The following is a 21,534-nucleotide window of genomic DNA, read 5'->3' as shown; positions in this document are numbered from 1 at the left end:
CAAGTGCCTTCCTGAGAGTTATGTTTTGGCAACAGCTGCCGTGGAGGGAGGTTCTTATTTTTACACCAATGGGGCTGAAACATCGCCATCCCCCTGAACTTCCTGGAAATGGCATGTAATACATGGACTTGTCCCCATCCCTGGAAGTTCCTTAATTAATATCCCTAAGGTGAACAGCAGTGTTACAGTTTCAGTGTCCTCTAACTTTAATGGTTCTGAGAATGGGAACTGTTTGGGACACTGAGCACCATGCTATGATAATGCACTTCATTATGCTTTAGTAATGTCTATCAACACTCCCTCTACTCCTTCACACTGTGTCCTTAAAATTACCTTAGTGAACCCACAAGTATTTAAAGGGGTGAGGTTAAACAAAAGCGCAAAGAGGGGCACCTGGGTGGCTCAGTCAGTTGAGCATCCGATTTCTGCTCAGGACATGATCTCTGGTCTGTGAATTTGTCTGTGCTGACAGCTCAGAGCCTGGAGCCTGCTTTGGATTCTGTGTCTCTCTCTGTCTCTGCCTCCCTCCTCCTCCCCCCACCCCCCACTTATGCTCTGTCTCTATCTCTCAAAAATAAATAAACATTGAAAAAAATTTTTAAATAAAAGCACAAAGGAAGTATCCTTCTGACATACAGACCTCAACCTGGCCTCATCAGTGAAAGTAATATTCAGGCAAGAAAAGTGCTCACAAAAGAGAGAGAGGATCTGGAGCTCACTTCCATATTACATATATCATTATATTATATAACAATAACCTTCCCCAACAAGGCAGAGTTATATTTTCTTTAGGGTTGCTGTTGTTGTAAATGGATTCTAGAATTCTTCAGGTTGGAGGGCCTGGTGGTTCAGTCAGTTAAGCATTCAAGTTAGGCTCAGGTTGCCATCTGAGTGACTTCGAGCCCTATGTCAGGCTCTGTGCTGACAGTGCAGAGCCTGCTTCAGATTCTCTGTCTCCCTCTCTCTCTGCCCCTCCCCTATGTTCTGTTTCTCGAAAATATATAAATAAACATTTTTAAAAAATAGAATTCCTCAGCTGAAAAACTGTTCTTTCTTCCCAGGTATATAAAAAGGGAGCCATCAAAAGTAACTTCTAAGCCCTTCTCCACACAGGCAAAATGTTCCATAACATCACCAAGGAGTTATTATGCTATGATAGTATTAAAAAATCACTCTTCTGCTCATGAAAGCTGCATTGACCAATTGACTATATATATATATATATATACACACACATATATATATATACACATATATATAATTGATCTTATATATATATAATTGATCTTATATATATATATATATACACACATATATATGCACAAATATGTAAATTTGTTAAACCACGAATAACCCCCAAGTTCTCCATTGTTCTCCATTTTCTTTTATTCAGCCAAGCTATCTTCAGGCAGCAAACACACACTTAATCCTAGGAGATTAGAAAATACTAGAATCTTCTCCTGGGGCTATTTTCCTATTTCTTTGTAGCTCACCTATTGATTGTCATGAGGTTTGAAATCTGATTCATTTCAGGGCTTTGGTCTTTAAATATTGTGCCTTATAATATTGACAATACTCATGTGCTGGTGAGGACTTGTAGCTTTACTGGTTAAACCAAGTGATTGAGCAATTTTTAAGTCAGTAGTAAGGTTTCTTTATAGGAGAACATTTTGTCAAATTTATATGTACAGGCCAGACAGGCTTCAGAAGATCCTCGTTTCCAAGACAGGCTATGATGAACAAACTTCAGGACTCCCTGTTTGATCCCCATGCCAGGAAATCCTGCCTGTAAATGAATCAGTAAAGTTGGTAAAGTTTTCCATGGATTTGACTGAATTCCAGCATAGGGAACCCTGTGAAGAGGAGAGACAGAAAGGCAGCATCTCCGAGGATGAACAAGGGAAAGGGGCAGACCCAGAATGAGGAAAGCACGTCAGCTACAAATTGTGTACACATGCAAGACGAACTTGTGAACACACGTCCAACTTGGCAGATGTATAAAGATCATGTATTTATAACACGCTCCTGAAACATCTTACTGAAATGAGCAATTTAAATGACTTTGATTTAAAATTAGGCTTTTAAGAATTTTTTAAAAACACTTCCAATAGATCCACCGAAAAAGCAAAAGCAGCTTCTCAGAGCCAGTGTTCTCCACAAACCAAAGTCTTGAGTTTCTGAATGTTGCCTCAAAAAGTGATCTCTTCTCTACCTCTTTGCCTCACAAAAATCGAAGTGGCTGAGTGCTCAAGTTCAACTTTATTAATGATTTAAAACACACCCTTGGAAACTAAGCTGTCTTTTTCTTGTCCATTCAGGTGGGAAGTGTGTTCCAGCAAAGGGGAAACCTTTAGAAAGTTCTCAAACAGATAATACCTAAAGAACTTGACTTCAAAAAATCTGATACCAGCCTTCTTCTACCCAACAAAAGGAAGGGTAACCTGGTAAGAAAACTAAGCCTTCCATATTAAGACAAAGATAAAATACTTCAGCCGCCAAGATTCGACATCTTTAAAAATGCCTTTTCAATCTTTAACTTTTGTCTGCTTGGTTGTCTAGCAACCAAGTGCCGAAAAGAAACTCCACCCAAAACAAAGTGAAACAATACAGACACTTAACTTCATGAGTGTGTGCGCGTGTTAAGATTCTCAGCGTGCAAAGATAGAAACTCCCTTTCAGACAATTAAAACAGAAAAAGTCCTGATTGTAGATGGCAGGAAAGGAAGTCAGGAGTGAGTAAAAAGCAACTTGAAAATGCGTAATGCGGGATGAGGGTATAGTTTCCACACACCGGGCTAAAGCAAGGTTTACACTCTTAAGTAATAAAAACAAACCATTAAGCTAGGCCCAGCACTGTCAGGAAGTATAAAACAGTTCTTGAAACTTTGCAGTTACTATACAAAAGCTTTTCATAAACTCTGTTTCCTGATCTTCATTAAACGTTCACATCAAGTTGCCATGGGGCAATTAGCTTGCCTCCTGAAATCAATAAAAAATCAACAATTTGGAAATAGTTGTACAGTAAAATAGTTCAATAATTATTCTCTCATAGTGTTGTGGCCAAGTGGTTCCAGTGTAAATGCAGTCCAGATGAGATCCCGCTCCTTATGAGGGAAGCTTGAAGCAAATCGGTGGTTTGCAGAGAGATCTCCCCATCAGAACACACAACAATAATGTACTCCTGGCCCTGCCTTAGAGTGGGGCCCAGGGTACAAGGCAAACACAGCCTTGAAGTGGGTGTTCATGTCAGCATCTGGCATACCGCTTAAGCATCTCAGAGGAACTCAATTCAAAATGTAGAGACATAAATGAAATGATAAACCCAACAACAACAAAAACACTAGGTGCCCTACACTCAGCATATGGACTCCAGACAAGGGCAAATCAAGATTTTTCCTTTGGATATATGGGAAAAATATGTATGTATATGTGTACGTATATGTTATGCACATATATATAGTATATGTTGACATATTATTAGTGTGTCTAGTATTAAATATACACATATGTATGTGTCTAGTATTAAATATATATATTATATATATATTTATATATGTATTATATATATATTTATATATATATATATATGTGTGTGTGTGTGTGTGTTTGAAGATTAGGAATTCATTCATCTCAGCATTTCAACAAATATTCAAATCTGTGCTGCTTATAAGAAATCTTAATAGTAGTCCCCTAAAAAGTAAAAACGAGGCTGCAAAACAGATGACCCTCATAGGACATTTTGCTAAAAAGGAGGCACCAACACAGAGATATTTCTTTGCTGACCCCCACTGCAGAGGGAAATCACTTCCTTTTGCTTTTTCTAGCCTGAGCCCATTCACCTCACCACCTTATTTGAAGCCAACTGCAGCATCACAAATTCCAGTATCCATTAAATCTAATCTCAAATACCAGCTTGCGAAGCTTTATATCACCCTCTAGGCTCAGTGGTGTTATACAATGAACTGCCTTAGAACTTAAAAAAAAAAAATCAAGTATCATTTTTAGTATAAACAAATGCTTCAAATGTATGACATCTATTTGCTGCCTTCAAAGGGAAAACTTTTAACTCAGACGCTTGGCACTAAGATCACACAGGATCAAGTCAGTGGACTGACTTGAGTGTTAAACTTTTTTAAAGTACGTTAAGGGCTTGCACCTGCTCCCCCATCCACATAGATGTACTGACATGTATTTGACTAAACTGACTGCGTACATGCCCAAGCAAGCACGCAGAGCAGATTTTACAAGATAAGCAACCAAGTGTTTTCATGTCTGAGGGTGGCTGGAACACAAAATTGCCAGTCATCTTGTGGGGGAAAAGAATGCCTTTGAAAAAAATATGTAGAACATCATTTCAGATATGGTGAAATGTATTCAAATACCATCCTGTATACAGGTTTTGTTTTTTTTCCTTTAATGGCTACTTCTTAGAGAGGGGCCTAAACTCAGTGCAACTTTCTGCCGTTGTGATTGAGAAAGAATTATCAGAGCCTTGCTACTCAAAGAGTAGTCCATGGGCCAGAGGTAACAGCTTCACCTGGGAGCATCTCAGAAATTCAGACTCTCAGGCCCCACCACAGTTTCACTGAAACAGAACCTATGTTATGATCCCAAGGGGTCTGTATACACATCAACTTGTATTCCCCTTGAGGCAGTACTGGTGAATCGTATGCACATTAAAATCTAAGATGTTTTATTTAGAGCATCGGTCCCCCAAGTTAGGTAGAAGTTCACTTTGAAATTTGCACAGGAGGGAGATAGTCAAAAACTCTGCCCTGAAGAATATAGTAAAGTTGTAATTTATGGCAACAAAGTAGAGAAAAAAGGAAAAGCATTTTACCTGAGTAAAGCAGACTTGCATTTTATCCATCTCACCCTACTTGCCCCCTGAAAAAAAAAAAAAGAAGGCAAGGAGAGGAATAGAGAAATCTTACTTCTTTGTAATTGCCCACGTATATCATACTTATTCTACACTTAAATTATTCTTTATTGCAAGGTTATGTTTCTTTTGCCTTATAACAGATTGGGGGCTGTGGCATCTAACACTAATATGACTGCAGAATAGAAACACACTCTTTTAAAAAGTGCTTTGAGTTGCACAAATGATTTCTCCATCTCCAATAAAAAATTGAGGGAAAAGACATGGAACGTTTAGATTATCTAGTGATAATCTTGGCCTCTTGAGGTACAATTTAAAGTAGCAATTGGAGTACAAATTAAGAGAAGGTGGAAGCACAGATAAATTTGTAAACTTTCACCCTCCCCCACCCCAATTTTGAATGCAAAAAATGAACAGAGCAATTGGGACCTGCCATACAGGTTGAAACCATGCCAGGGCGAGCACACAGCCCAGACAAGCACAAAAACAGATGACATAATTTAATCAATTTTGAAAGGCGATCCTCCAAAATTCAGAAACTGATACATTTGTTTAAAGCCAACTGTAAAAGGATTCAAGGATTCCTACAGAATAGTCACTGAGGATTCAAAAGATTCCATGTCATGGAGTTATGACACTTTTTCTCAGAATGAAAAATGTGAGCCAAAAGGTCTGTAAGAATGTAGAATGTATGTAAGAATATTCTGTTTCTCAAATGAACTGCCAAGGTCAGAGTCCTCAACTAAACTGAAGCTGAAAATACCATCACCTAGACATATGTAATATATATCACATATTTTCATATGTTTTTATACATATTACATATTACGTGTGTATATTTACGTTTGTGTGTATTTTATATACATATAAAACATGCAAGAGAACACATTTGAATTGATACCATTGAAAACCATTTTAACAAAGAAAATCAGAACCAATGAAGCAGAAAAATCGAAAAGAATGGATTGAATTGCCAAATGGCTGGAAACTCTTGTACTATAATCTCACACTCTCATCTAGAGTATTTGGAGATGAGAAAACATGGTTATTATTTCTTAAGATGTTAAGACAGTGCACATTGTCCCTCCTATCCATGGCAAACAAGGGTGAAGGATGGCTGGAGGAGAGACCATCCTGCCCTCCAAACTTGGTTCTAAGACTAATGATTCTCACCTAAGACTAATGATTCTCACCCAAAAGCAACAGGGATAGGGCTAAAAAGGAATGGAAAGGTTTTTAAAAGTGGAAGGAGTAAAGGATAACTAGCATTAATTTAAAAACATAATCTACGTAATCTCAAGACAAGGGTTAAATCTATCACAATCAAAATGTTACTATATCCATTCCAAGTTAATTCCTGAGGAGAATCTGATTGTAACAGTCTGTTCCTTTATGAGCATGCGATTTTTTCAGCCAATTCCAAGAAGGCTAGGAAAGTTTAGAACCAGGCCTCACCAATCACAGCAGGATCAGAGGTGACACAGAGCCCTAGAAATTGACCTAAAATACTTCCAGTACAACAGTTGGAGTTGTGGGTCCCCTGGCCATACAGACATACCCACCGAACCCTTCTTTGGGTCTGGTTTCAACACAAGAGCACAGAAGCTCTGCCACTGTGAGAGTTCACTCTGAGCGGCCTAATTTGACTTCATTCTGCTTGGGCTTCCATCCAATTGGCAGATGTCCTTGCAGAAGCTGATCTCAGACACTTTCCCTTTCTAATTTTTTGGCACCGTTGCCTCTGTTGCATGGGATATCATCTCTGAAACTTTATCTTGGGTTCCCCAGGTTTTGCTTGTTTTGGAGCTTTGGTTTTTCTCTTAAATCTTTCTCTTAAATCATGAACCCCCAAAGACGTTCATGTGAAATACTAAATCACTGGTAATTCCTTTGAGGCAAATATGAATTATCAAGTGACTTGCTTGCAAATTTCCAACCATTCCTTCCCTTTTCCCCACCTCCCTCCAAAATGAGTAACTTCAGAAGCAAAAAAATGCAAACACAAGGTAATCATCATGAATGCTGTACAAATGCACCATTTTCTTACAGGTTGGACTTTATAAAATGAAATGCCAGAGCTCTGATATTTATTATCTAAAATAGGTTTAACATTTGGAGAAATGTGTTCAAACACATAACCTTGGAAAGAAAAGCAAGCTGATCGAACAGAGAATAGGCAGTGGGCAGAAAACATGATGGGCACAATTTTTCTGTGTGTTGGACAAATTTAGAAAACTGGGCCCTTCTGAGCATAAAGAGCTCCCAGATGAGGTAAAAGTTAAATACAAATCAATTTCCAATTCTTCATGAGAGCCATTATATATCAATTTTAAATATACATGACCACAATATTAATAACAAAGAAATCTTATGTTTTATTTAATACTTTGGCCAGACCAGCCCCTTTGAAGGGGTCACTACTTTAGGAAAGAAGAATAACAAACCATCATTCACTTTCCTGCAGGTTCATCATTTTCCCAATTATTTCTATTGGTCCTGCTTTACGCTTTCTGCAAATTAAGGGGTAGGAAAGTGTTTCGATATTAGATCAGCAATGTCTGGTTCTTATCCAAATATTCCACCTAATAAGGACGTAAGTTCTCATGGATTGGACAACCACTCTGCAACATTCCTGAGAATTGAATAATATAATAATCTTGAAAGTCAGCAGAGTGGATTATCCACTTTTTTTTTTTCTGGACTTGAACTTGTGACCTTAACAGTAGCACTGCAAAAAAGCAAATGTGCTAAGCACTTTGCCAGAGTAACCTTCCATGTAGACTTTTCATCTTAAATACACACAACTGGAAACAACTACAATTTTTGGAAAATTATGTACAAACCCAATACTTCTTTTGATTACATATAAATACAAATTAGCTATCTTTCCTAAAAAGTGGTTATAATAGTAAATAAATACAAAATAAATCTGACCATTATACTTCATGTGCTGGGGTTGAACCCATATAAAATGTACAACTAAATACATTTTAAAATCTTTAAGGAATAATTCTCTGATTAAAATATTTGTTTTCCCAACTTCTTTTCGTAGATATAAATATATTTTCAAAATAGCTGTTTTTTTTTTCTCCATTCCATTCCATAAATAAAGTCTTCATTGGGAAATATTAAAGTGTCAACTTGGTTTTTTTTTTTTTTTTGCTTTTTTCTAAAATATATATATATATATATATATTTATTTATTTTATTTTGCTGTGCTAACGACACCCACAACCCTCCACAACCATGTCCTGATAGTTCTTTAATACGACCTTTTCATTTTCATCAAGGTACAGCATGGAGATAGCACTGAGTTCCGTTGGTACACAGCATGCCTTAGGAATTTTAGAATTAACAGAGTTGACCAACGTCTGAACAATGGCGTGATTAGTGGAGTTCAGGTGATCTGCCAGGGGAAAAGGGCATTCCCCGTGGCAATAAAAGGCATGGTACCCTGGGGGAGCTACGATCCAGTCATTCCACCCCACGTCACTGAAGTCCACATACAAAGGGTGTCTCTTACAGCTGGACTTAAGGCGTTTGCGCTGTTTGTGTTTTGCTTGACGCTTTTCTCTTTTGTGGAGAGGGTGCCCTTTCCCGTCGTGGCCAAAAGTTACTAGCAGTGGCCTGATCTGTGACCAGCTGTGCTCATCTTGGTGCAAAGACCTGCTAATCCTGACGTGTCTCTTGGAGACACCTTGGTTCTCCTCCAAGTGGGTCACTTCCACCACAAATCCGTGGTTGGTGAGTCCCTGTGCGGTCCACCTCATCACAGCAGGGGTGACGTCAAAACTCTCCCACCTGCTTGTGTTCTGATTCACCAACCTGGTGTCCAAAAGTCTGGTCATAGGGAACTTCAAGTTGGCTGTTGCAGGTTTTATAATTTCATAAATATTAATTCGGTGATGGAAACTGCTATTGTTTTCCAAAGTTTCCTGCATCTGTTCCCGAAAAACCTGAAGTTCTGCTGAGGTGATAAACTCATCGGTGGGGATAGAAGTTAAATTAAAGAAGAATCTCCGGGTTGTTTTTCCACTCATTTCAGGCAGTTCTTCCACAGATTCTAATTTGATAGAGAAAGGTGGAAAAGGAGAAGAAAAAACTCATTCAGTAAAATAAGTAACAACAATCTGATGATATATGAGAATTTGTAAACCTCATTTCAGGGTTTGATTCAACCCATGTAAAAGTTTGCAACCAGAAAATAAAAAACTCCCCTTTTAATAAAAAGGAATCCTCCTTTTTCTGTGTGTTTATGTCAACATGCACACCATGAAGCAAAACTTCACAATTCATTATTATGTTTTTAATCCAATACATGAATACTGCTTCCAGGTGGCTATAATAATGGGGGAAATGGTGAAGCATTTCTTTGGAATTCACAGACTTTAGGGCAAAAAAAAAAAAAAGTCAGCACTATAGTTAGTAGAGGTCTAATGAGTGAGGATTTGAGGAAATTATTGCATTTCTTAAAAAGAAAAAGGCTTTAATGTCAATCCCTTAAGCGGTATTCTAAATCATTACTCTGCAATTTAGATGATTTACAAATCTCGATATACAGATTTCAGTTTCCTAATTAAAGAGTCTGAAACTCAACATCAACGATGACATTTTGCAAAGCACACCCTACTATTTTACTCCAAGTCCAGAGACAAAGGCATTTACAGGGATCGACTTCTTTGGAAGCATAAGGGTGGTACTACGACACCCGTAGTAATTAAGGCCAGACAATTTCAAGAGAAGGAACTTCCCAACTGTTGTCTGTTCTCTCACCTCCTTATGACCTCAAAAGCCAAATCTCATTTTAGATACTTTTGGGGGGAAAAAAGGACTCTCTTCTGTTTTTAATTCCTTTGTCCTTATAAAAATAATAATAAGCCATATTAAAAACATACACCTACCAAATAGACACAAAACCAAAAAAATTATGAAAATTTACAAAAATACCATTATATTTGTGACATAAGGGATAATGTCATCCTATTACAGAATAAACATTCTATATCTACTATCATCATTTCAAAACAGCCATTGAAGTGGGCTGTGCATAAAATGTCTTTCTGATTTAAGATTCCTGAATTTAAATTTAAAGGAGTACTGTTTTCCAAGCAAACAATAAAATATACCATAGCACCTTGAATGTTTATGTCTGCAAATCATCCAAGGTACACGTTATCATTAAATTGGCAGTAAATACCAATAGGATTTGAGATATTTGGGTTTATTTTCTTCTAGCTTTACCACAGCCTTGCCCTTTCATTATCTAAAAACCTAACCTGCTTCATTCAGGATCCAACCTAAGTGCTACCAAAATCTGTTTGGCCCTATCATTCTCCTAAGAGGAAATCATGGTTGTATTTCCCCTAAGTCAAATAGCTATAAGCTGAACACAGAGAATCTAGATGTGTTAGCAGAGCAGAATCACTTCAGATCACTCACTCAAAGGTTCTACTTGTGTAAACCTTCATCATCAAATCACCATTCATCAAGGCAAGGTAAGTGGAAGTGCCAAGTTCAAGAGGGACAATTTACAAGAAATTACGGAGTAATGCTTTAATGTGATGCTTCTCAAATTTTAGTCTTCACACAAAACTTCTAAGACATCTTCAATCTCCAAATGCAGATTCTGATTCAGTGGGCCTGGGTGGAACCTGCGATTCAGCATTTCTAGCAAGCTCCCAAGTGAGGTGATGCTGGGAGCTCATGGACTACCCCTAGAGGGTCAAGATTTTAAAGGATGCTTTTCACATTCAAGTGTAAATTCCAGGAGCATATTTTAAAGTGATTTTTGGTCAAATAATACAAAAATGAGAAGAAACACTAGTGTTGGCCAAGGAGTAAGAGGTGGGCCCATGGAACAGAAAGATCTTCCAAAGCTCATCTATTTGGGATGTGGAGGCTATCAGGACAAGAAGTAAACCCTCCATGGTCCCCTCGTGGCTGCCAGTCTACACCTGTCAGGAATACCTTTGGGGAGCCATCCACACTCTAAACCTCACTCTAAGCTAATGGTACTTCGGACCAGGCACTATTTTCAACAACCAATCAGATCAGGGCTCTCCTTAGTGGCTCCAACAAGTATCAAGGATTGTGTTTAGCTTCTTTCCTTCTTTCCTTTCCTCTAATTCAGGAGCCCTCCAATGTTTCCACTGAAGGCGTTCTTTCAGCAGAGAAGCCAACAGATACCAAAGAAAAAAGGAGTGACATAAAACTCAGCAATGTCCCCCAGATTTAATGACATAAGGCCACATCTGGCTTGAGCTACTGACTTCTCTGATAACCAGCACACCTAAGAATGCTCTCTTTTCTTTTAAAGAGGAGGAAGGAAAGGCAAATTATTCAGGGCATTTGCTGAACAGCTGTCATAAGAAGGTGTCCAGAGAAATACCAAACAAAAACTCTGAATCTAAATCCATAAATGAAAAAGAAAGAAGTAATGAACATACACAGACACATGGACACACACACACACACACACACACACACACGCACACGCACACACACATAGCCAGTGGATGATAATGAAGGGGCAATCACCAAGACAAGAATGAAAGACAGGTAAAATGAGTAAAGATGGGTATAGAAGAGGAATAAAACAGAATAACCCTCCCGAAGATATATGTAAGACTGAATCATATAAAATTGCCACCGTTTGACCAGATTTGATTTGACAGGGAAAAAAAAAAAAGCCAGCAATTAACATACTTCAAAATCTCACTGGAGGTTATGTGGCAAAAAAGGATATCATTTAGCAACCTTACCAAAGGGAAGAACAGCACTATTAAACAATAGTACTGTGAAGACCTTTCCCTGACTTTCCAAGCTTCATCAAGAACCCCTATTTGTCCTTAATACAAAGGATGCTGTGGTGATGCCCCTGTAGATTCAGGCTACAGAGGCAAGTCAGAAGGTCACAGAAAACCCCAAACCCAGGAAAAAAAACTATTCAAGTTTGGGGCACCTACCACCATGTCCTTTGATCTGCAAGGAATGAATTAATTCTTGAGGGTAGAAAAATCAAAACCTATTTCAAATAAAGTAAAGGAAAAGGAAAAAAAGCTGAAAATCATCATACCAAGCCTAGAGATTCTGAAAATATATTTACCGAAATAGGTGATGTATGCTTTTTGTTAATTCTCTTGTTGAATAAGCTGAATTTGTCAAGGGCTTTGGTTATTTCGGCCTATTTTAGACCTTTATTTATTTATTTATTTATTTATTTATTTATTTCTATTTATTTTTAATTTACTTTTTTTTAATTTACATCCAAATTAGTTAGCATATAGTGCAACAAATGATTTCAGGAGTAGATTCCTTAATGCCCCTTACCCATTTAGCACATCCCCCCTCCCACAACCCCTCCAGTAATCCTCTGTTTGTTCTCCATACTTATAAGTCTCTTATGCTTTGTCCCCCTCCCTGTTTTTATATTATTTTTGTTTCCCTTCCCTTACGTTCATCTGTTTTGTCTCTTAAACTCCTCATATGGGTGAAGTTTAGACCTGAACTTCTAAACCTCTAAGTTCTTATCTAAACAGATGGAGCTATGGCTGCAAAAATGTGGGGTTGGTAAAGAAAAATAAGGCACCAGTGACATTTGACCTCTCCTCTAAAAGTGAAGTTCTAACTTAATCATATACACTGTCAATTATTCATCTACATCAAAATAACAAAAGATGAGGCTGAATTCTCTTAGCCACACTGGGTTCCCTCTGGCTTCCTCTTCCCTAGACAAGGGGGAATATAGGACATAAGAGAAATAAATCATCATGATAATGTAATTAGTGTGCTTAATGCTTCTTTGTGCCATATCTGACACTAAGATCTTTGACATGAATTATCTCTTAACCAATCAATTAGAGAGGAACTCTTATCTCCATTTTGGAAATGAAATAGTTGGACCTCACAGAGGTTGTGTGACTTTCCTAAGGTCACAGAGCTAGTAAATGAAGAGCAGGGCTATGAGCTTGAGTCTACTGTAGTTTCCAAGTTTCTGGCCACTAGATGACACTACCTAACATGAGGGAAGAGTCAAAAACTCAAGCAAAAGTCAAAGCCATCAGGGGAAACTTTAAATTTAATACAATAATAACCATAGGGTGAGTTCTTTCCCCACCAAAGGGGATAGAAATATACTACCACCCAAATATGGTGGAAAGAAGAAAGAACTAAAGATCAGGAAAGTAAAGTGGCACAGACTACTCGGTCATGCAGATTTTATTTGGAACCACTGATATTTTACAGCTGCCTTTTTGTCCTAAAGAATGGGGAATTTAGCAAAAAAGTGAGTTATCATTAAGTTTTGAGAAGTCTGCAACATTCTTTGGACCAAAAATGACTATTAACCTGGGAATGCTGTAGCTAATCAGTATGGTTGGAAATCACTGCCCTTCAGTGAAAGTAGCTAAGAACAAGAAACACTACTTTCTAGAATATAAAATAAGGGCAAGAAAATTGATATATCAAGGAGAAAATAATATAAGATAAAAAGGTTAAAAGGAAACAGTCTTAAAAAAAAAAGATAACAAAAGAAATGGCAAATATAGGGAAAGTATGGTCATCCTCACTGACCCTGATCTGGCTTCTGCCCACCCTTAACTCCAACACCCTTGGAATGATCATGTGTCCTCTTACTGTCCTCTGACTACTTGGTGAAATACACAAAGGCAAGTCTAAGAAAAAGACAAAATAGCTCAATGAGAAGGGATCAAGGAGGAATACACGGGAGCCACTAAAAGAGGATAGAAAATATTAGTGTAAGAACAATTATTGGGCACCAAATCCTCAATCTCCATGAGGATTTCTAAAGAGAATGCCTGTTCTACTCGATGGGGCCTTTCTTAACAAGACTAAATACCTGGGGATCCTAGGAAAGCACATCAGGTAAGCATTGGTTTGTGGGCTGTACGTGCCAAATCCTGTGCTTACACTGGGCATTTATGATACAAGTTCTCTCTCACAGGGTAATGGTTGGATATTTTCAAGATAATTACATTTGTGGGAAAAGGGCTAATCTCTATTTGAAGCCTTTAGTCATAATTCCATTGTTTCATGCAAAAAGAAGTCTGTGTCCTTCAGGGTCTAGAGAGCAAGCACATGGTCCTTCTGTATTCCCTCCTGACAGGAAAGCATAGAGACTTTTTGCAGGGCCAATGAAAGCAACCAATTTCAATGTGTTTCTAACTACAGCAAGCACAGAACACTCTTTCCAGTTGGAGAAGTGATTTTTCTATCCTCAGTGGCAGTAGTGCAAGGTGTATGTGGCCAAAGCACTTTTTAATGACTGAGAAAGAGAAAATTATTGCAGCACTTGGGCTCTCCTGAGTGAAAAGTATTGTACAGAGGACTAGGCCAAGTTTAACAGGAGAAATGACAACAGGTAATTTTTGTCTCAGATCGCCTACCATGTGGTCCCATTATCTTCATACAGTGGTTGAGATCTAAAAACCATGATATCTCTTGTGTTGTAAGTTCACCAAATCATCCAGATCTCACCCACAAATGAAACCAACAGGTAATTCTTGGAATCGAGCCCTTACTCCCCTACCAAACAAATGCCCATTAAGGCAGCATGAGCCAAGTTCTGCTCTGAAGCCAGCTGCCTTAATTGCATGGTTTATTAGAAGATTTTTGGTGCCACGCACGGCACAAGGATGTTTATAAAAACCAAATTCTGGGTAACAACAAAATGAAATGGCTTCAAAAAGTGCATTATGTGGTCTAATAGTGATATACTAGTCATAACAAGAAAAGAAATGGATTTGATGAAATTTGAGGCAAAAATTACATGGCTTTTCTGTATCATCTAACTGCACTAAGATCTAACATTACTATAAATTGACTTTAAGCAGGTTGGTAACTTCTGTATTATTTTGCACATAACATGTATGCTTTTAAAGATATAAATTCTGACTTATAAACTCAAGCATGCTATTTAAGCTAAAATAACACTCAAATAATTTGTAGCCTGTTCAGTTTTGATGAAGCCACTTCTAGAGGAAGAAGGAGAAAGGCACAGACTTCCCTGATGGAATCCTGCAACTCAATGTTTTAGGTGTCAAAAGACTTAAATGTTCTTCCTTTTAAGTTAGAAGAGGCACACGATACCTTCCTGGCCTTAAAAATAAAGTTAAGAATGATTCCAGGCTAAATGTCCAGGAGAGGTGGCTGAAATAGCTATTCTTGTTACTTTTCTATGCAGAAAAACAGTTCTAAGCAGCATCAGCTGGGAATGACGAGCTGCATCTATAATCACCCCAAGGTTATGTTGACAGAATGTACAGGAATGAAAACATTTCTACATATGACAACAGACAACTTCTGCTTCAGTGAATGACTCCTGAGGGAGTAGAAGGCTATCTTCTGTCTTTTCCCATTGGATTGCTACTGCAAAAAGCACCTCACTTGGAAACGTGCTGAAAAATGAACTGATTATCAATTCAGTGTCCCCTTCAGAACATACAGCTGCTTTGATGAAGTACGTTTTGTTATGCAACTTGCCTTTGGGACTTCTTCCCAATGCCAAGTGCTGTTCTCACAAGTGTAGTCGCCCTTCACAGTGGCAGAAAAGGCCTGGCTGTAACATTTCTTATTTGTTTACAACAGATCACAGATTTCCACTTGAAATTTACCACCTCAACAGGGCAAGGCAAGAAAAAGGGAGCTTTACTCCCAAGTCTCCAGTAACCTACAAGTGGCTGCTGTCTGATACACAGCTTTGGACCATTCTCTAGTATTTGACAAAACCTGTTCTCGATTTGGAATGTATTAAGCCAAAGTGGCATTTAAAAGTGTAGAAAAAGAACTAAAGTGAAACATATTTTTACTAATTGTTCTAACTTGGGTACAACAGATGTCAATAGCTGCTCTAAGACATTTCAAATCCACTAAACATTTTTCTGATGAAACAAGCAGAAACATCCTACCTTAGCAAAACCACATCCAGTACCATAAAAGAAAAAAAAATCCACATTTCAATGCACATGAAAAAAAAAAAAACAGGCAGCTGCTGCAAAACTTTTATCTGAAGGCTTGCCTTGTCTCTACTAGGGAGTTCATCTCAGATTTAAGCACAAAACAAGAAAGTCATTGTGGAAACAATAAGATTGATTGTGGGATTGATCTCCCACGGGGATTAGATAGGGATTCGAAATCTTCCAAAGCAGGCCCAGATCAACTGTAAATTAGAAAGACTTTGGGGCCCGGGCTTTGATTTTTCAATAGTATCTCTGAAAATTCTGCCCTTGGCTGTGTCTGGCCTAAAACCCTGGCTTAAGCAGGGGAAGCAGATTTACAGGGCAAGGGCTTCCAAACAGACTTAAAGAGATCCCAACCTGCCCCCCTTCTTTCCATTCTCCCCCTATGAAATTCTTGCACGTTTAGCTGACTAGGGGCATGCCTTTTGCCCTCATCTTCCCCATCACTTGATTTCTCTCCAGTTCCTGGAGGAGGAGTCGCTTTTCTGGCTGCAAGCCAGGAAAAGGGTGCGGATTTACCAAAGGGGAATCCCTGGCTCCCGAACCACACAGGCAGTGCGTTAAAGCCAGGTTCCGAAAGGTTCTTACAAAGTCAAGAATGGAAACGTCTGCGGAGTCCTGGCCAAGCTGCCTTTCCAGGGATGCCAACGCTCAACCCACGGTGGGGAGCGTTGGGAGGTGACTCTCCGCCCGCATCTCCGCCCCCACTCTCAACTCCACACCTCACCTTCGTGGTGGAAACTGCGCACGGTATTGGCGAGGCTGGCTGCCCTCTCCAGCCGGTGGTCGGGGGCGGGGGCGCCCGGCTGGCCCGAGTGCCGGCGATACAGGTCCAGCATGTAGGGGGGCACCACGGCGTCCCTGCTGGGGGTGGGTCTCCGCTTCAGGCCGAACATGCTGAGCAGCCGCAACTCAAACTCGCTCAGGACTTCGTCCGAGGGCTGGGACGAGGAGCGGCCAGTTGATGCCGCGAACTTCCTCCGGCCCAGCTCGGGAATGAGGCCGGCCGCGCCGCCCAGGAGGACCTGGGGAAGCAGCAACGCTAGAAGACAGCGGGTCCCGGCCACCATGGTCGACCTGCGGACAGGGCCGACGTGAGTCACCGAGTTCCCCGCCCAACCCTCACCCCTTCCGCCCCCGCGTCCCCAGCTCCCGCTCGGTCTGTTGCCTCCTCCTCCAGGGTGCCCACTTGGTTTGCAACACTCGTGGGGATACTTCAAAGGGGCTGAAGCTTGAACGTTTGGGAGAATAAAAAGCCCCGAGTTCCTAAGCCCGAAGGCTTTTCCTCTTCCATCCCACTCTCACCCATCTGACACGATTTGCACACACACACATACATACATAACACACACACATACACACACACCAGAATCAATGACTGTCACCTTTTTTTCTGTGACACTGGCGCTGACAGCCAGTGCAGGGAACCTGGGGAAACCACCGCTTGGTCTGACACCTCTCCGTTCCCTAAACAAACCCAAACACATTGCCCAGCTCGAATATAAACACGCACTAATGGTGCATGTGACTTCCTTAGAGGCACTGTATAGAACTTCCTGATACACGCGCGCGCGCGCACACACACACACACAGACACACACACACACACACAGAGTCTATAACTTCCAGACCCAGTTAACTCAAGGCCACAACTTCCCAAGCCACTTGCAACTTGTGCCCCCCCCCCACCCCTGCCTCTAACCTCCGAGGTGTCAGGACAGGCCACTGCAACCCCTTCGCCCTCCCCCCTCCCCCATGCAGTCAAGATACACATGTATATTCCTGGAGTTACATAAATAATTAATATCTATTAATTCACGTATCAGTAGAAGGTGACATTGAAGTACTATCCCCCTCGCATTCTTGGAAACAGAGAGAACCCCAACTTCTAGTATTCTCCTAAATGGCACTTGACTGGGTAGAAAGCCGGTCTTCCTGAGAAACTTGAAGAAGGGAGAAAAGACGGCCATGGTAGGGCTTAAAGGTTGGCAACTAACGGGTGAAATCCAGGGTCCACCTTCTCGAAGGGATTTCTTTGATTTTTTTTTAAGTCATCTAAGTGTTAACAGCCCTAATAAAATACTGAAAAGAGGGAAGGGAGGAGGGGCGGAAGAGTGCGAGCCAGGAGGGCCAGGCTGACGGTCGCCTGGGGCGGTAGGATGTGGGCATTCCCGCAGGGGCTCGGCAGCACGTGGACCTGGAGGGGGTCTGTTTACGTCCGGCCAGGCCCGGCCCCCGGACGGGCTCGGCTGCAGGGGCCGCCCGGGCCCCGCGCCCAACCCCCCAGTCCCAGCCCGGGGCCCACGTCCTCTACCTTTAGGAGACCGCAGACCGTCTAAGAAGCACGCGGGGACACGTCCATTGAAAGAGCCTCCACATGGAAAAAGCTCTGGTCGAAGGACCTGGCGCAGGGACTGGGTTCCCTTCCTTTGCCACCTCCTTCTCCCGGGTGCCGGCGGGGCAGTCCTCCTCGCGCAGGGAACGGCGTCTCGGGGTCGGGCCCGGCGGCGGAGTGGAGGTGCGCGGGGTTCAGAGACGGCGAGGCTGGGTCCGCTGGGGCAAAGGCACCAAAGCGAAGTGGGGAGCGCAAGCTATTCTCCCTGCAAGTTCAAGAAGTCTCCAGCCAAGTGCTGACACACAACAACAGCGAGCAGGGGGAGGAGTGCGGGGAAGGGAAGGAAAGGGAGAGAGGAAAAGCTGGTGCTGTCGTTGTCCTTAGGAACCAGCGCCCGCGGGACGAGTGGCCCCGCGCGGGGCCGGCTGCGGCACTCGGGGGGCGAGGGTCGGGCGCTCCGCGCTAGCTCCGCCGCGGCCCATGGCTCGGGGCAGCCATCCTGGGAGACGCCAGGTCCGGGCAAGGGCGCAGCGGCGATCTCGGTGCCGGGCGAGTTGCCCCCCCGCATCACTCTGCCTTACTCCAGCGCACCCCCATTAGCGCTAGCCAGCTGAAACCCCCGCGGCTCCGGCGCTCCGGCGTCCTCGGGCGCATTCTCCGGCGAGTGGAGCCGAGTCCCGGGCCGCCAAGGCGGGTGGCCGCGCTCTCCCCTAGCTCTCCTAGCCCCCGGGCCAAGCTGCGGTGCGCTTTGTGGCCAGCCTGGGGTCCGCTCACACGTCGGCCGGCGCGTCGCAGGCCCCCGAGCTCCGGCAGTAGGTGATCGGCATCGCGGCGCTCCGGCTCGGCTCCCGGCTCCCCGGCGCTCTGCGCGCCGGTCCTCGGCTCTGGCGCGGCCCGGGCAGCTGAGGCCACGGCGCAGTGGCGCGCACGGCCGGGCGCTCCAGCCCGCGCGAGGTCTGCGGCGCGCTGGTGCCTCGGAGCCCCCAGTAATCCGCGAGACGCTCGCCGCTCGCCGCGAGGTCGTTCGGGTCGGTGGCGGAGCCTGTGGCTGCTGATGTCCGGCGGCGGCTGCCAATCCCCGGCGGGGTGTGGGAAGCGGAGCGGCGGGCGCAGCGCAAGCCGGGCGCAGCGCGGCGGGGCGAGGACTCCGGCGGCGACGGCGGCGGCGGCGGCGCCGTGGCGCGGCGCTCGCGGCTTTTAAAGGGGACGCAGCCTGCCGTCTCCCTCTCCGCGGAGGCCGAACACCTCCCCCTCGGTGGCGCGGCCCGCCGGGGATCCCCGAGCGGGCGGGAGCGGCGCGCAGGGGTGTGGACGGCGCGCCGGGGCAGCCGCGGCGGGGTGGGGCCGAGGGCGGGGACGCGTGGCTGCCGAGGGGGGCGCTCGCGCCTCCAGCCCCTGCACTCTAAGGGGAGAGCAACTAGAGCGCCCTGGACGCTCGCTGGGACTGCAGGGGCGAAATTCGTAACAAACACGGAGTCTTTATTTCCCACCTGGCCCGTTATTCAACTTTCAGTTTGAAGTTTTTCGGTAATAGACGACTAAAAAAATGTTTAAAAGTCCTCACCAAGTTACAAGTCATCTTGACATAGGCTTGGGTAGACACTTGTGTGTTTCCCCTGGGTAGGAGAATTAAAAGAACACTGGAGTTGCAAACTAGGTGTCCTTTAAATTGTAACACATACGGATATACATAAGTACGTATGAAAATGCATGAGTCCGCATTTAGATTTATATATGTATACATTTATGTTTATGTAAATACACTATTTTATTCAAATACACATGTAATATACAAAAATACTCGTATATGTCTCTGTCAATATATACATATATGTAAATATATGTGCTAACCAAAGCACATTTCTATACGTCTATATACCTATATATGCGAAACAGATGTCATCCTGCCATACATACTCACAACGTTGACTCTTGTGTGTGTGGTAGTGCGAGGACAGGATATTATTTCTTTCTATTTCACTTCATGCTTTGTGATATTTATCTTGCCCAGCTCATAAGCAGGCGATTAGCAGCTCAGAGGAAGGTAAAATAATGCACAGTGTGAACCAAGCGTACAAGACTATTCTGGTTTGAGACCTTAGAACCTCTGACCCACCAGGCCCCAGCAGCAAGTATATAACACGGTCATTTGTCTTCCTCAGCTGAATATTCCCCAAATCTGCTGCACCATGGAGTCTCCAGTTTAAGCCTTTCTGTCCCTCCCAGGATTCCAGGATCCTCCATGCATAACACATCCAGGTTGCCCAAATGATCCCAGAAACCAAGGGCAGAAAATTTTTGGAAACACCAGATCAGCAAAATCAACTCTGCCTGCACAGAACCTACAGCCTGCAAAGCAGAAAAAGTCTGAAGCAGGAGCTCATAACAGCGTATTATCCATGTGTATTATTTTTTCAGTTGGGAAGCTAAAATAATTCTAGGTTCTGCTCACGTAAATCGGATTAGCAACCCACAGAGGGGAATTAGGCACTTGCTGTTTCTGAAAGTATAAAGGTCAAATAAGGTATTTCAGAGGAAGCCTGCCTACTAGGAAAATAAATGGGGTGGGGGAGGGTAAAGTATTCAGGAACGTGCTACTTTTTTCTCTTTGAAAATAAAGTGTTATGGAAGCTGATTGTCCCTCGAATCATTGGCCACCAAACAAGTCGGCAATAGAACATATTCTACTGATAGATACTTATGTTAAAAAATGTTTATTGTGCTTCCAAAGTGATTTCCTTCCATATCAAATTTAACTGAGAAATTAACAATTGTTTCTGTCATAAGCGAGATTTAGAAAACAAAATAACTTATGAGACCTGAATCATATGTAGCTTTTAAAGAGGAGGGGAAAGATGATGGCTGTTGGATGCTCCTGGAGTAAAGATGGAAAATAAATCTCTGATGATGACATCAAGAATGTCTTGCAGCTTTAGGCCATCAACTTGAGAAACAGGAACCTTGTGGGTTTATGAAATGGTCTTCGATAGTCAAGACTCTGAGAGAAAATGGACACCTCTGGACCCTCCATTTTATTTCAGTGTTGTCATCACAGGATCTCTTTTATGTGCGATATAGGATTTCTGAGAGGCTACTGAAGGCCTTTCTGAAACCTAACTTCCTAAATTTTGGCCCTATGTGTCCAAGATCCAGGCTCTCTGGTTGTTTTTTAGAGATGGCTGCCCTCTTGTGGTGGAAATGAATTCCAACTCTTGGGAGAAAAAAGTTCATAAATAAATAAGTAAATAAGTAAATAATCTCCACAGGCTGCATTGGGGTACAAACTACAGGGTGATCATACCTGCTCATTTTCCAAGCAATAGAAATAATTAAAAATGATAAAT

General features: G+C 42.3%; 1 protein-coding gene across 1 annotated transcript; it reads right to left on the bottom strand.

The window, feature by feature from the left end:
- Nucleotides 1–6,932: 6,932 nt before the first annotated feature.
- BMP2 (bone morphogenetic protein 2) lies at nucleotides 6,933–18,755 on the bottom strand. The gene is made up of 3 exons (XM_042980900.1): nucleotides 18,170–18,755; nucleotides 16,583–16,932; nucleotides 6,933–8,942 (listed from the first exon to the last, which is right to left on the bottom strand). Exons 2-3 carry the CDS (start codon nucleotides 16,923–16,925, stop codon nucleotides 8,098–8,100), a joined length of 1,188 nt encoding a protein of 395 aa, XP_042836834.1. The 5' UTR covers nucleotides 16,926–16,932; nucleotides 18,170–18,755; the 3' UTR covers nucleotides 6,933–8,097.
- Between the last annotated feature and the right edge of the window lie 2,779 nt (nucleotides 18,756–21,534).

The sequence above is a fragment of the Panthera tigris genome, chromosome A3, assembly GCF_018350195.1.
Source record: "Panthera tigris isolate Pti1 chromosome A3, P.tigris_Pti1_mat1.1, whole genome shotgun sequence".
In the NCBI taxonomy this organism is placed as follows: domain Eukaryota; kingdom Metazoa; phylum Chordata; class Mammalia; order Carnivora; family Felidae; genus Panthera; species Panthera tigris.
The sequence above is the reverse complement of the archived record's forward strand: the minus strand, read 5'-3'. Positions and strand labels throughout refer to the sequence as shown.